The sequence below is a fragment of the Numenius arquata genome, chromosome 3 (genome assembly GCF_964106895.1).
Source record: "Numenius arquata chromosome 3, bNumArq3.hap1.1, whole genome shotgun sequence".
Lineage (NCBI taxonomy): Eukaryota > Metazoa > Chordata > Aves > Charadriiformes > Scolopacidae > Numenius > Numenius arquata.
This window is the reverse complement of record NC_133578.1, coordinates 29,961,284-29,977,162: the sequence shown is the minus strand read 5'-3', so window position 1 is coordinate 29,977,162 and position 15,879 is coordinate 29,961,284. Positions and strand designations below refer to the sequence as shown.

General features: G+C 40.7%; 1 protein-coding gene across 2 annotated transcripts in view; it reads right to left on the bottom strand.

Moving 5' to 3' along the window:
- Window positions 1-1,207: 1,207 nt before the first annotated feature.
- CCNYL1 (cyclin Y like 1) overlaps window positions 1,208-15,879 on the bottom strand; it is a 35,741-nt gene continuing 21,069 nt past the window's right edge. The window contains exons 7-10 of one of the 2 annotated variants that reach the window (XM_074145138.1): window positions 12,623-12,742; window positions 10,430-10,596; window positions 5,750-5,912; window positions 1,208-2,985 (exon numbers count right to left, since the gene is read on the bottom strand). In XM_074145138.1, coding sequence (XP_074001239.1) covers window positions 2,869-2,985; window positions 5,750-5,912; window positions 10,430-10,596; window positions 12,623-12,742 — 567 coding nt within the window. In that variant the 3' untranslated portion in view covers window positions 1,208-2,868. The remainder of the gene's footprint in view (window positions 2,986-5,749; window positions 5,913-10,429; window positions 10,597-12,622; window positions 12,743-15,879) is intronic. The other variant, XM_074145139.1, reaches the window with a different exon arrangement.

The following is a 15,879-nucleotide window of genomic DNA, read 5'->3' as shown; positions in this document are numbered from 1 at the left end:
CAGCGATAGGTAACCATCTCTGCAATTCCAGTAGTCTAACTATGATTGCAATTTTTCTTTTGCCTTTTTAAGAAAAGAGCTGCCAACATATAAAGAATAGCAAAAGTCACAGGGCACCTCCCCCACCCCGTTTATCTTCCAGCAGAACCACCCAAATGTAACTCCTTCTGAAACACTATCACTGCTCATCCCTTCAAAAGGGATGATGTATGCTTTACTTTTTATTGTTTACCTAAGAAATCCACTAGCTGTGTTTTCCAGAATCTAACTCTTTTAGGGGGACCAGAATGTTAAATGCTAAATGGAATTGCTATTTTTCCCTCTCTTAAGAAGCTGAGTTGTCATTGAGCCCTGTTTAGCAGCAACTGAACAGATCAAAATCCTATTGACAATGTGCTCTGGGCTATGCTACAGTAAACCTAAAGTCAGATAAGGTTCAAGGCACAATTAAGTTTGGCGTGGCTGTCTCCTGCAGGATGTATGGCAGAAGCAGCCATCAGCCTCAGTTGTCCTTCACCTGCCACCCACATCAGCAGGAAGAGCCTCCATGGCATTTGGCAGAAAAGGTGAATGACTGCCGAGTTTCTGCAGAGCCCCGCAGCTGAACGGCTGCATTGGCAGAGGCCGTGTACCAGCCCGCAGCAAAGTGCATCCAGACCCATCCCACAAAGTTGAAGGCACCTGGCAGCCTTAAGGAAAGGAAAGCTCTTTAGCAATCAGGTCACAAGTCAATCCAGGAGTTGGTCACCTGTATCTTCCAATTTAATGCTCCTCAAGGGAGGACTTAAAAACCATCAGATCACCTTCAGAGAGACTGGCCCTACTTAAAGGCCATTTAAGTGCAAAGAAGCTATCAGTGAGTGTTTATTTGACCGGCCTGAGTCAAATTCTAAATCCAAAGGACATGTGGGAATAGCCGGGCAGCTATGCAAGAATCTACCACACCTTTAGCCGAAGCAGGCGTCCCGGGCCCTGCCCCACGCTGCTGACCAAGCCGCTCACAGTTGCCGGATGACCTCTGCTGCCGGCTGCACAGACATTCTCAGGTCACTCTGATACAATGAAGGGGGAATGGATTAATGCACACCACTGGGTTTTTTCTTTCTTTTTGGTTTCTTCTTTCATACTTGGGAGAAGCTGCACAGCACCGAATACTTGTGAGGGGGAATGGTATCAGACAGCTGTACAGAACACACAATTCACCTTTAACTTTAATTAAAATAGAGTTTATTAGCTTTTCTTTTAATACAAACATGAGAAAGGAAAAACCACCTGAAGATGTAGCGTTATTTTCAAAATTGAATTGTGATCAATACCTGAAGTGCCAAGTTCCATGGATTTGGGAGCCAGGGGCTGGCATATTTGCATACCGCAAAAGGCTATATGCATCATTTTAACAGCTGAGTGCAGCCAAACCGATGATTACACTCAGACAGCCCCACTCGCAAAGGCATATGGACTTGCTGTTCAGTGTAAGTTTCTGGACCTTGGCTGGAAGAGGAAGTGCACAAAATCCGTGCCATTCAGAGGGAGATCTGCTCCTAGGACAAACCGCCTAGAATCTATTTGGATCCAAGAAGGGAAGATACTACAAAGACTTGTAACAGGAAGAGTCTAATAATACTTATCCTGTTTAGAGTTCAGTTTCAGAGCCTGAAAATAAGCTCCATTCCAAAGTCTCAGAAAGAACAAAACCCAAGCCTATAGAGCAGTTGCACAAGATAAAATTCACTTGGCAGAAAAAAAAGGTAAAATTAAAAAATGGGTTTTTTAGAAAGCTTTTTGATAATTCTCAATTGAACACAATATTTTTCAATCTACCTTGTCAGGTAGTCCAGGATTCTCAAACTCATTACTGTCTCATTATGAACGTAAATCCCTCCCAGGAAACAAAAACCCAAGGAGAGCCAGATGGATGCACAATATGAGCTTTAGGAACTCCACTGTATATAGCACAAGAGATCTGCAGTAGAACTCAGAGAAGCAGTGCTGCACACACGCCATTCACCACTGGGTTGCTACACTGTTTGGGATGGTGATGATGTTTCCAGACCAACTTTCTCATTCAATGCCTCAGAAAAATACACAGATGGCGTCTCTTCCAGAGCAATATAAGTATTAGAAAATGAGAGAAGCACCATAATTCACAAGAAATGCAGCATGGACCCTATACATTTTAATGATACATAGAACCATATCTCTGCCCCCAGTCAAAACATTCAAAGTCTTTTGACAATCTCTACTGGAGTGAAGTTGTGGGTGCAGAGTTGGAATTCCTTCCTGCTGGGCAGCTTCTTGCTTATGAACAGATCACCAATAATAGCAGCTTTTAGTAGCCAAACCAGGGAAAAGCTGTCAACACATGTCTATGCTACTGTTTTCAGCTCCAGAGTGGCTTTATACTTTAAGAGTCCCATGTTTTGTTTTTGCTTTTGTTTGTTAACACTGCATCGACCTGAAATACAAATGCAGCGAGACTCTGGATGACAGGAGAGAGGAGGGAAGAACATTGTAACTATAGTCATGTGGTTAGTGTTTAAATTCTAAAATTTAAAACTACTTATTATTAAAAACCTCAAGAGTTCACAGCTATAGGCCTACATAGTAAGCAAACATCTGTGGGGGAGAGAAGGAGAGAAGTTTGTTTTTGCACCTGTGGATACATTAGAAGGAGGAGAGAGTTGATTTGACAAAGGTCTTGTCTCTTGCACCAAGTATGCTCCTCAAGCTCTGGGCTCCCTTGGCTAGTTTAGCCTCCTCTCCTCCTCTTGTGGAAGACACCATCACCGCTGGCTTGTGTGCATGGAGTGGTGGTATTCCTCCGATTCATATGGATGCTGGTTCATGGTGCTGCACCTTGCTCTCTCCTCAGGAGAGGATGGCATTAGAACGGCGGATACCAACTAAGTTATCAGCACTGAAAGATCGTCTCATAGCAGCTTTTGACAAGTCTTTGTATTTGTCTTCACACAGCCGGGAGATAGCCTGGATACCATGTTCAGATACAAAATGAGAAGCACACATTAGAAAAGTTCGAACATTTCAAGGAAGCTTTTACAAGTGTAATATCAACAGAGCAGGCACTCTGTAGCAGTGATGCTACGAGCTTTTTTACCTAGAATGACAGTAAATAAGAACTACTTTGGAGAGAAAATAAAGGGGTCTGTCCCCATGCTAACAAGAACCCTATCTTCATTATTTTTCCAGTCTCACTGTCCAATGGAAAACTTGGATCCATTTCAGACTTACGCATCTGTAGAAGTTATGTTCAAAATTGCACCCAGTAGCTAGGTCGGGTATATGCAGCGGCACAAAATTTTTTAACAGTACAAAAATGCCCACAGCTGTTTCTATGAGAAAAAAGATTCAAACTGAAGAGGTTTCTGCTGGCTGCAGATGAGCCTAGGAAGTGAAGTTCTACTAGGATGTCCATTTTGCCTTTACCTTCTTTACACCCTCTCCCCCACCACACTCTTCCTGGGATCACTCACATGATCAGGTTCCTGAAGAGGACTGAGAAGGGAGGGCAGCCCAGTGCTGGATGGCATGGCAATAGCCACGGCACTTTAATAGATCTATTAAATATCAGCACATGTGGACAAACAGTATTTAACTGCTTTTCCACCCATTTACTCGCTTGCCTCTGCTCTGCTTATCTAGCTAGTCAAGCAGCCTTTATTCTGGTGCAGCTATTCTAGTAACAAGCCTAATTATTTAAATCCTAGTAACACATGATTGTCCAGAAAACACTGTCCCCTCCTCTGCAAGGCCTACTTCTGATTGGAGCCTTCAGGCATTATCAATGCAAATAAATAAGGGTACTGGTTAAAAAAGGCTGAATTTCAGTCCTGAACATTCACTTCCACTAATAATTTACCACCTATCACCAGATGATCTTTCAGAGTCCTGTGATCAGCTACAAGCCTACACTTCCCTTTAAGGCTGCACCCATTCAGCGCAGCCCAGTGTTTTGGAAGTTCAAAAGGTGAAAACCACTCTGAGCACGAAGAAACTTCTAAGTGTATTTTAAAATAATTATTTACATTTATTTCTGCTGACCTTCTGGAGGCATACATTTGGCTCAAGAGTGGCATTCTTTGAGCCACTGGCTGCATGAGCTCCTGGTGCAAGACCAGACAGACTCTCCATCCTGTTTTAATGGTAACACATCAATCATAAAAGCAACCTGTGTTGACATATTTAGCCCCAGTCACCCATATGGTGTAAATCAGTTTTCAATCTCTGGAATACTAATTCACTGCTTCACACAGGCTCCTATCAACTGCTCGTGTGCTTCTAACTGAAAGGTAGAATTAAAAATTTTAGCAAATGGTTTAAGTATTTATGATGTTTTAGAACTAAAAATCAAAATGTTCTATATACATGCATTAGTAAATGCATTATGGCAAATCACATACTGTACTGCAAATTACTCTGGTTTTAAATACCAAGCCCCAAAATGCTAGCAAAGAAGAAACAAAACAGGCCCACAATCTGTAAATCATCCACTTATGCCTGGGCACTGAGCAGTTCAGTAAACAATTTCATGTGGAATATGAACTGCCTTACAACCACATTTACAATTAGTGACAGTGTTAGCTTAAAGTACAAGTAACAAGGGTGAGACAAAGCAGAAGAATTGCACTGCTTAACTTTAAATATGTGAATTTGTAGGCATATCATACTTATCATTCTAAAGGACCAGGAGGGATCACACTTATCCCCAAAGTTCAGCCACTTCTGGGACAAAATAAAAAACCTGGCACTTGGCAGAATTATGGGGAATGGACAATAGAACAATATAAGCCAAGAATACCGTAGCACACCCCTCTTTGAAAGGGGCTATGGTATCAGTGTACACAGGGCCTGCAGTAATGTCTTTGTTGAAAGGTCAACAAAACAACATGCAGAGTCATCAATTAAATCTGGACAGATGAAAGAACAAGACATTTTGCCGGGGAACCCAGGTAATTTAGATATTTTCAAAATGTCTTACATATCTCCAACAACTAAGATGACTGACTCTGCAAAAGTTCAAGTTTTAAAATGAGCTTTCATACCAAAGGTGGCTGCAGGGACTCACAGAAAGGCAGCCTTTCCCATCAAGCAGAAAAGGCCAGTAGTATTTACACTCCTCTGGACATTCTGAAGGACTCCTAAGAAGCAGCTATTCCAAAAGTTTATCTTAAAGCATCATTTCTTTGGAAAGGTGAGGTTCTAGAGGTTGTGAAAAGAAACATATTATTTCTGCAGCTGTCCCCAGACAAATGATTTATTAAGCCATGAGAGCAGTAAGAGTGCTCCCTCTAAATCTAAAAGCAGCTGTGCAGTGGGATGCAGTGGGAAACCTTCAGCTGGTAGTATTTAGAAAGGTCTGTGTGTGACTGTCTCTAGGTGCTTGGAACACAGACTGTGACCAGGGAAGGACAGACAATCCATTACATATGACACTAATCCTTTCAATCTTAAGTAGCCTAGCTGAGCTACGGTTCCCAAAATAACATCCATTTTATTTTGCAATCTGCTAGACTTCCGTAATCCCTGTCCCTTCTTTTCCTCAGAATACTAGCTTAGCCTAGGCATGGTTTTAGAAGCACTAACTGTAGTTATAAAGGGGTTAAATTAGCCTGTAATACACTAATCTAAAAGCTTTTTAGTTTTTCTAACTGCCACTTAACATGATTAGCAACAGATGCTCTTACTACACATACAGACAGAGTCCCCTGCTCAGCCAATCTCAGACCATTACCTCCAGTTTCTGTGCTCTCTCTTTACTGAGAGGCTCCAGCAGAAAGCTCAGGTTATTGTCATCTGCTAGGGAGCGAAGGTCGAAGTAGTATTTGGCGTAAACACTGGCAGGAACATTGATATTAAACTGCAGTAGCTCCAAGAAGTGCCTTTCCATCTCGTTCCTAGGAGGTGTAAGGGACAGAAGACAAAAGAAAAAGAGACTGTTTTAGCTGGCTGAAAACACTGAAGAGACCTCAAGCTTGTTTTTAAAACCAGCAACTTTGAAATAGTCATCGAGAGCTCTGCATTATTAGTTTCGAGAGACAGGTCATTCACTAGTGCTCAAAACAAGGTGCAGCTTTTGAGTCCTGGCACCTCCGGCTTGGAGAGAAAGGTAGTGCCCTGTCGTGCACTCGCTCGGCTGACTGGGGAGGTTCATTCTTCAGAGTTCCATTAGTGCAGCTGTACAATTCATGCACCATTCTCACTCTCGTACGGCCCCACACTATAGTGATCAGATGAAAGGAATGATGTATGCTGTTTATTAGCTCTGAAGAACTTGCAGACATTTTCACCAGGCTGATAACAGGAAGGGGGTTTATTGAAGTAGAGGCAGACTAACAAAAGGAGTAGGCAGATCACCACGGCAACAAATGGATCTATGAAGAGCTGCTGCTATTATCTCACAGAAAAAAGCCTCTTGAAGCAACATGGATTCATCTCCAATAAATAAATAAATAAGCAGCATTAGGTGGGAGAAGGAATTTTCTCCTCAATAGCATTAGGCAGGATAACAAAGTACTATGTCAAAGGGCATTGTCCAGTTTTTACTCACTCGTCTATTTCCACTGGGCAGAATATTTGGAGGAAAGTGGGGAGAGCACCACGACATGAAAAAGGCCACTTCAGCTACTGTACCGTGGTTAGCTAAGTCAAAGACGTTCTACAGAGGAAAAACTATGTTCCACAAATTAACCTAAAAGAAACTGGTGGTACCCAAACCAAGCAATTCAGTTCAACACTAACTTAACGATTGCTCCTACTGGTAGCAGACCTGTCTCAACAGAATTTAGCAGCTGCATAGGCCAACTGTGAATACACCAGACGACAAGTTGCACAAATTCAGTGCCAAGGCTGTTCCTGCTTTTTGGGAGCTTTTAAAACGGATGTTTTACCTATCAGAGGGAGGGAAATAAATAAAAGAATCATTCAGGTTGTGTCCTGTATTGGATGGCAGGTCTCAATATGAATAGCAGCTTTGTGCTTGTTTCTAGCATAGTGGACTTGAGTATCATTGAACCTAGTGCCAAAATTAATTTCCTGTTCATATGGTCATAAGCCTATAGAAATGTAAATCAGATAATGTTTTGATGATCAGCTGATCAGAGCTTGATTTACCCTGTGAATAAATGCTCTTCACTGCCCCTTTTGTACTCACTACGCTAATACATTTTAATTGTGTAAAAATACAATTCTTCATTGGATTAACAAGTCTATTAACAGTGGTTTAAAACCTGGGAAAGGATAATGCCAATGTGTTTTCTGTGCCTTATTTACAAATATATGTAGCCAAAAGAACGAACAGCATGTGTCCCCTTACAAGCAATCATAACAAGATTAGCAGCTGCACAGTTAATTTTTCAGTGATTATGGATTCACTCTTATCAAAGCAAGCAAGTTTTGACAAAGGATGATTTCCAAATATCAGTATAATTTCCTTTGATTTTTTTCCCTGTTAGAAATAAGTAAAGCAAAACACCCCCAAAAAAACAAAAGAAAACACCCTTTCAATAAAAAGTCCACCTCACCTTGGTCAAATAAGAAAGTGCTTGTGATAGAAAAAATAATATGAACACTTAACCTATGTTGAGTAGGAAGAGTCTAAGGCAAATGAAGTCATCTGCTAGTCATGAGGCCTGGATCGCGTATCCTTAACAAACTTTAACCCACAAGCAGTTTCTGCGAGAGCCACACAGCTCACACTGCTAACAGAGTTGTGAGGTGGGGCTGCCAAATGAGGGTCTTTAAGGAGAAAGTGTTTGATGGGGACAAGGTGCACCTAAGCTGCCTTTGGAAGAGGTGTTTGACTTGTACACATACACATATATGCACACACACACCGATTTGCAAATTGGGTGAATTAAACCAGATAAGATATAAACTCTTTTGCCCAGTTCCAGAGTGGTGTAACTCCCATACTTGGCTTGCAGTGGCTCAACAAGAGTACCTATCAGGTTATTCTAGATACACAGAGCCAAGAGGAAAAATCACAGAAAGTTGACAAAGCTTGCCACCGGTCCTCGTAGACAGGCCTTTACTGCACAGGAATGGTCCACCCCAGGAGCAATACCTGGTAAAGTCCTGCCAAGCAATCTTTAGCTGGGGAGCTGCTGGGGTTTTGGATGGATTTTTTGGCAGCATCACCAGCCATCTCCAACGTTTGAATGCAACCATGCCTGAAATCCTTTGCCAATTGTTTTCTCTCAGTAATGCTTGTATTCAGAATGCCTGATACTCACCATCAAGTGACCAGTTAAAAAAAAAACATTGGAATTACTAAAGCTGACAATTAACTATAGTACCAACTATTAATTGAAAGTAGACTTATAAACTTAAAACTCAGTTTTGCTGAGTATTTTAAGCAGTTTTCTATGGTCTTGATTATGGTGATGTTATCCAAACCAGGAGCAGTGAAGCCTGCCAAGTTGCAGCAGTGCGGGGCCTGAGATGGACACCCCTGGGCCACTGTCAGAAAGGGGTTGTACAGTTTCTGTCCATACCTAAATTCAAAGGTCTAAGTCATTTCAAATGAGACGGGATTCCAAAAATCCCATCTTCAAATTGGAGAAAAAAAATAAGCCTAAATTCAGTCTATTTTCCTTACCACCATCACTGCTTTGAAAATATAAGTACTGACAATTTCAGGAGACCCAGCATCGGCAATAGAGAATAAACATCCTGCTTGTTACAGATATTTTCAGTGCTATCAATTTGATTTGTCCCAAATAGGGCTAGAAGAAGAGACATCAAAAAGAGCAAGATGTATACTCCAGCACTCCTAGCATCCCTGACCCCACTTCAGCCATCTCAGAGTTATTTGCAGCAACGCTTCAAGTATGTTCCTCAGATAGATGAGCACTCTGAGCCAGGTTGAGTGAAGATGTACATTGTATAAAATCACTAATTATGCCTTCCTGAAAGCAGGGCTAGCACAGCTCTGCATTTGAAGACAAAGAACTCCCAGGCAAGGGGTAGGTATAAAACAAGGTACTATGTTTGTTGTTGCTGTTTGCGAGGTGATATAACTTGAATAACAAAACCTGTTTTGGTGCAGATAACTCCCCCATTTTAGAAATGCTGCCCCCCACCTAAGAGGAAGAAAATGGGATATTACTCCTCCTAAAGAGTCCCAGATAAATAATTACTTACTGTACTTTAAACATTAGCTTTAGGCTGAATCCAGGGAAGAGAGTTTGTGGCAAGAACAGACTCTCATAGAGGTAGCCTCCCGGTGCTGTGTGCAAACCTCCACCACCTCCGTCTGCTCCTATACTAGAATTGACTGTTACTACACAGGCCTGGACACATGCTCAATTACAGCACAGCAGTGTGATAAAACTCAAACGCACAGAAATCATGTCATGAAGTTTATTAAGGCCAGAAAGCCTGATATTCTAGCACTGTGATAATAAGGAAAATAGGGGAACAAGCTGGCGAGTGGAATTAAAACAATAAGGTTGACATCTCAAGGCTCTCAGAGACAGAACTTTGTCATAAGGAATTTAACAGAATATCTAATGGGCCAAATCCACTTTACATAAACACGCTTCTGGCCCATAGTATGTGCCTGGAGTCACAAGGAGGAACATCCTCTGGAACTGCAGAAATTGTAGGACTTGGAGCCAAGTGCACCAAGAAAAGACAGCTAATTCAAAATTTCTGAAAAACTGAAATCTACATCCGAGAGAAGAATATATACAAGGAACAGCCTTACATAAACAAGTAGTAGTGAGATAGAGGATTTTATTCTCAGCACTGTAGGCAAGTCTAAGAACTCACCCAAAGAGGAGGAGCTGTAGCAGAAGCTGGATGTAACACAGGTAAACCACAGATGCCAACACAAGTGACATCTGTCTGCCAGCAGCAGTGGCTACAAATTCAGATCTTGAGACATTTAGGCCTTAGCTGGATACAAGAGCAGACACCTAAGTCACAAGTTATGGCTTACCTTGCAATTTTTCAAATTCTAAACCAGAAAAGGCAGGGAACAAGTTTAGTTAACTTTTTTTTCCTTCCCCAAAATACTTTTGATAAGGCTATAAATTAGGTACTTTACAGGTACACCAATGCCAAAAAAAAAAAAAAAAAAAAAATCTGTGGAAACAAGCAGCCAGTCCCCATGGTTCATGACTGGGGTAAGATGGTAAAGAAAACTAACTTCTAAATTACTCATCCAAGTCACTAAAAATACTAATACAGATTTGTCTCAAAGCAGGTTTATCCAAAGTTTCCTAGGTTAAAAAAGGGAATGAGGCTGAACATCAGATATACATCATGTACATAATATCATAGCACCAGAGACAGACTTTTTTTTTCAGTATGATCACAAAAATTGCCATTAAAAAAAACCAAGCCCACCCAAAACCATAAGCCATCCAAAACACCCACTGCTGAAGATTAGCCAAACCTTGCAACTTACATGTCCTCAACAGTTATGTCCTTCAATATTTGGCAATAATCCACATTCCACACAGCCTGATCATCCCAGACTTTAGAAGCCAGCAGAATAGCTCCTAGGACTATCCTCTTCCAGTTACTAGGGCATATGTCAATCTCTGCATAGGTTAAGAGCCTTTCCAAGTAAACCTATAAAAAGGAAAAAAAAAAAAGTTTTACATGTGTAGTTCAGATCTGGAGCTGAGTTCTGAGCAGCAAGTATGCCAGTCCAATACAACTATTTTATCCCTTTACCATCAAAGTGTGTCAAAATACATATTAGTGAGAATACTACTTACACTTTATAATCTAAACTTTCAGGAGCTACAGGTTCCATTCTATTATAACACAAAAACTGGACCACCAAGGTATACAATAAAGTTGTATACCGAAGAATCAGTTCAGAGCAATGAGCACTGCTGTTTCAGGGAGACACTGCTAGAGTTCTTTCTGTCAAAGTCACGCAGTCCCTGACGGGTCCTCTTTAGGGTCCATCTAGAATAGTAAATCACTCAACATCACACTACCCTTTCATCACATTTAAGTTTCAGCACTTGTAGCTTAACAGGAAGTGCTAAAGCCTGCACTGTGATCTCTAGTTGTGGGACGAAGATGCATTAATTGCCATCTTTCCACAATGAAAGCTGTGATAGTGCTATTTCTACTTCATCCTGTAAAGAGCAGACTTCAGTCCTTTACCTACAATGTTATCCTCCACTTTCATCTACATCACCAACTGCTTAGTGAAAGATACCCAAGTCCAAAGAGGTCTTACTCTTTTACTCATTCCTCCTGTGTAATCTCAAATCAGCCCAAAGATGCTGAATCAGTCCCTTCCTTAAAAGTCTTCTTCAATTTCACACTCCTATAATAATCCACATACTAATTCTATTCCCTAAACTAAGTCCAAGGTCCTAATGAAACCTCCAATAAAAACAATGCGTGCAGGAAGCTGTTGTAAGGGTCTAGGGCAGGTCTAAGGAAGGGCAGGATCAATCTTTATTACTAGGGTCTCCCCACACTTTCTTCCCATCCTTTGCTTATAGCCTTCAAGTGGACTAAAGCTGTTCCTATAATAGCAGAGCCATCTAGTGGTAAAATCCACTTTAAAAACTCCATTTCTGTTTTTTTTTGTAAATAGTTCAGCTGGCTAGACTGCCCGGGGTTAGCTATCATGTTCTGTCAAAGTCGCTTGCATGGCTTTGGAAAAGCAAAAACCTCAAACTACTTTCAGCATTTCAATAGCTCTAGCTATCTGGCCTTTAAATTACTTATTTCCTTATTAAAGGGAGTCCTTCAAGCTGAGATTGCCTAATTGCCACATTGTTTTTTGGTGACAGTTCTCTTCTGTTCTCCTTCAGACTGAAGCCACAACAAAGACTGAAGTCTAGTATGCAACAAAGTGCAGTTAAGAGATTGTCTACTGCAGCAATTATATAGGTTGTGGTTTTTTTTCTTTCCCTTCATATACATATATGTATATGCATGTGCGTGTGTGTCTATAATAAGGTCATCAGTATCATCGTCAATTTTTTATATCCATCTTGCTTTCTGAAATCAAACAACAAACTGTAATGAGATCATTTTCTTACTATTGTTCTTAAGTTCCAAGTACCTGCATGCCACCTGGGGAAAAAAGTTATAGCCTCTTTGGTTTAATAAATAAAAAAAAAAATCTGATAAAAAGGTGGTAGCGATTGAAGGACATAATAATGAGAAAGTTCATCTCCTGGAGTTCGTACAGTATTGATCCTCAATCTCTTAGGTGATGTTATTTGCACTGTTCTGGTTAACATTAACTCCAAACTTTCACTTTTCCCTCTACACAACTGAAATAAAAGATGTCTTTGTGTCTTATTATACCACACTGTTTACGATGTCCCAACTATTCTCAAGCTTCTTCAGCAAGTTATATATTTTGAAACAAACAATATTTGATTGGACAAGTGGTTAAGCATTACATAGTCATATATAGAAAAGGTAAGATCCTTTTTAGTTTAACCACTTCTGTGAGTACTTAGAAATCTTCAGTAATGAACTTACTTGTACAGCATCTTCATTATTAACAAGGTTTCATGAGATAGTGTAACTATTTAAATGTCAGTTCAGCCCAGCTCACTCACTGAAGGGAGGGAGCTTCCAAAAGCTCAAGTTTCAGTAATCAGGCATCTCTTACCAGTGTCACTATTGCACATTCAGCTGTCAGCTGTGCAGCACTGAAAAGCGTTCGAACAAACCGGTAGATGTGCTTGTGATCAGGGTCATGCTTGTAGTAGTCATCTGGAACTTCTTCCCGCTGAAAGAAATTTCTCTATATTACTGAAAATCTGTCTTTCTTAATACTGGCTTTAAAGAACAGCCACACATGGTTGTTTCTTCTCACTGAGTAGAAGTGTATACAACTCTTTCCTGTCACAGAGACACAACAAAATCATACACTGAAAGCAGCAAGCAGCCTTGAAATATTATGAATATTCCAAGCAAAACACAATAGCCTGAGCTGGTATCTTTGAACGCTTTTTTGATCTGTAAGGCTAATGAGAAAAAGAACAAACTACGATCATTATTACAGGTGCTAACAATTGTCCATGGAACATTTTACAGACTAAAAAAAGATTAAAAAAACCCAAAAGGTTTCTCCCTGCAAGAAAAATCACAGATATATACACACCAAGGAAGCACTGGCTCTTCAAAAGGCAAAATTAAGAGACTTCACAAGATTCCCCTTCCAGCTGAGGAAGAGCTGAAGAACACGTCAATAATTCTGTCAGACAGAACTGGATGGTAACTTATGCTATATTCATAGGACTGTTCTTGAGATATTCCAGAAAGACAACAAAGCTAATGAACAGCGAGATTTAGCTTTGACACGATGCTAAACTATCTCTAAATACAGGGGTGAAAAACTTAGAAATAAAGTCTGTAAAAGCAATCCTAAAATGAGTGTTTAGGAAATCGACCCGTCCCCCCAGCCATTCTGATATTCAGCACTCTTTCTGGAGCTTCTGAAACTTCAAGAGCTCCAACTTTACCCACTGGTTCTACAAGAGTGATACTGAATAGGTTTCTATCTACAGACCAAGTTAGACCTATAGCATGGTTAAGATACCAGATGAGGAGAGCATACCTGCTTGACATTAAACAAACAGTCATAAGGTAAGAAAAGCAGCAAGCATTTTCATGTGGTTTTGTAGTTTAAAATAGCCAGGTAGAAGTGTCAAGTAAAACGAAGAGGTAAGTTAACTTGAAAATGAAGAGGTAAGTTAACTTGCAGGCTCAGTACAAGTCAGCAGTGTGCCCTGGCAGCCAAGAGGGCAAACTGCATCCAACACAGCATAATCAGCTGGTCAAAAGAGGTGACTGTCCCACTGTATTCAGCATTGGTGTGGCCTCACCTGGAGGTCTGTGTGCAGTTCTGGGCCCCACAATTTAAGAAGGATGTGAAGGTCCTTGACTGCATCCAGAGGAGGGCAACAAAGCTGGTGAAAGTGCTGACAGGAATGTCCTGTGAGGAGGAGCTAAGGACTTTAGCCTTGTCTAGTTTGGAGAAGAGGAGGCTGAGGGGCCACCTCATTGCTCTCTGCAGCTTCCTGAGGAGTGGAAGTGGAGAGGGAAGTGCTCAGCTCTTCTCCTTAGTATCCAGTGACAGGACGTGTGGAAATGATTCAAAGCTGTGCCAGGGGAGGTTTAGACTGGACATTAGGAAGCATTTCTTTACCGAGAGGGTGGTCAAACACCGGAAGAGGCTTCCTAGAGAGATGGTCAATGCCCCAAGCCTGTAAGTGTTTAAGAGGCATTTGGACAATGCCCTTAACATCATGCTTTAACTTGGTCAGCCCTGAATTGGTCAGGCAGTTGGACTAGATGATCACTGTAGGTCCCTTCCAAGGGAAACAGTCTATTCTACTCTAACTTTGTACTCTCCACACAGCCTCCAAATACACCACTAACCAATGGAGGTTACCTCCTCAAGGTGAGCATGCAACATAAGGAATAACATGAGCAGAATCCCCCTAGCATATTTCCTGTGCTATGAGCAGTACAAAAGCACATCTGGAAGTGCCTTTCTGTTTACTCGAACTGAGGAAGAAAGGACTGAGACTGCTGTTTGTGACTAAGCCCTGTGATGCTAGTAACTTGAAGTATTTACTTCTGCTACAAGGGTCAATAGATCCTAGATTTGGGCTCCTTGTGATTGAATCTTTAGGGGACAAGGTGCTCAGAGATTTCTCCAAGGTAGTTAACCTTTTTAAAGCAACTGTGGGTACCAGGCCAAAACCTCATTGCTATAGAACCTAACAAGCCATTTGAATCTTTCCCCTCAGAAGTATGACATAGAGCCACTACTGTATTTCTGCCTATATACTGCGGTAAGATAAAAGAGACCTTTAAGCGTTCCCTAAAGGACACAGTGATTTTCCTCTTTTCATACTCATTGAATAGGAGGTAAGCCATATGAAACGATCAAATGATATCAGTTTGCAAAATAAAGAAAATAAATTGTCTAATGAAGTGGAGTTCATCTTATATAAATAATTTTCAATGTGAGACAACAGATTCAGGCAGTTAAAACAGTTTTGGACCAGACTTTCCTCTTGAAGCGCCACAGTCCGTACAAGAAGTCTTCTATATATCTATTCTCCTGAATAGTTCATTATTTTTACTGAGGAAAGAGTTGTATTTATTCAAGTGTACAATTCCTAGCACAATGGGTCGCTTAGGGATGAAACTTTAACAAACTTATAATATTTAATTGTTTATTAAAAGCTGTTTATTAATAAACCAAATCTGTGAGAGAGATTAAGCTGCATTCACTCAGGTAAGGCCCAGAGCAAACTGAATTTCTAAAGCCATTAGAGTTTTGCTAAACTGATTTCAAATGAAAAACAAAGGAAGTGGTTCTGTAGGACAGTCACTAAGCTAGTAGTGCTCAAACTGGACATAAAAAGCACAAGCTCCACTCTTGAGCTTGCCTGTACTACGAGGTTTTGCATCTTAAAGATTGTCTAAAAAGGTGTACCAGGAGCAGTCATGTTAGAATCACATGCTGAATGCTCCTAGCTGTTACTGCAGGCAACATTAAGCATATCTGCTTTAAAATTTTGCCTTTCAGCTTTTTCAAAGACCAGACTCACTGTCTCCTACTTTGTGTGATGCTTCACTTACTATGTTCTCTTGTTTGCAGTCATTTAAAAGGTTAGGCACGTATCTACTAATCATGTACTTCTACATAAATAGGAAAGACTTTTAATTAAAGTAGTGTTACTGTGGGGAAGAAAGGAGTCAGACAAGAAAGTTCTGATACAAAACATGCAAGAATAAGCATATGCTTGCTTTTTATTTATATTCAGACAAAGCACAGAAAACCAAACATACTTCACAACATTCAGAGAGGCTGGGTTCTGTTTGTGATCTAGCTGATATCAGAAGTCC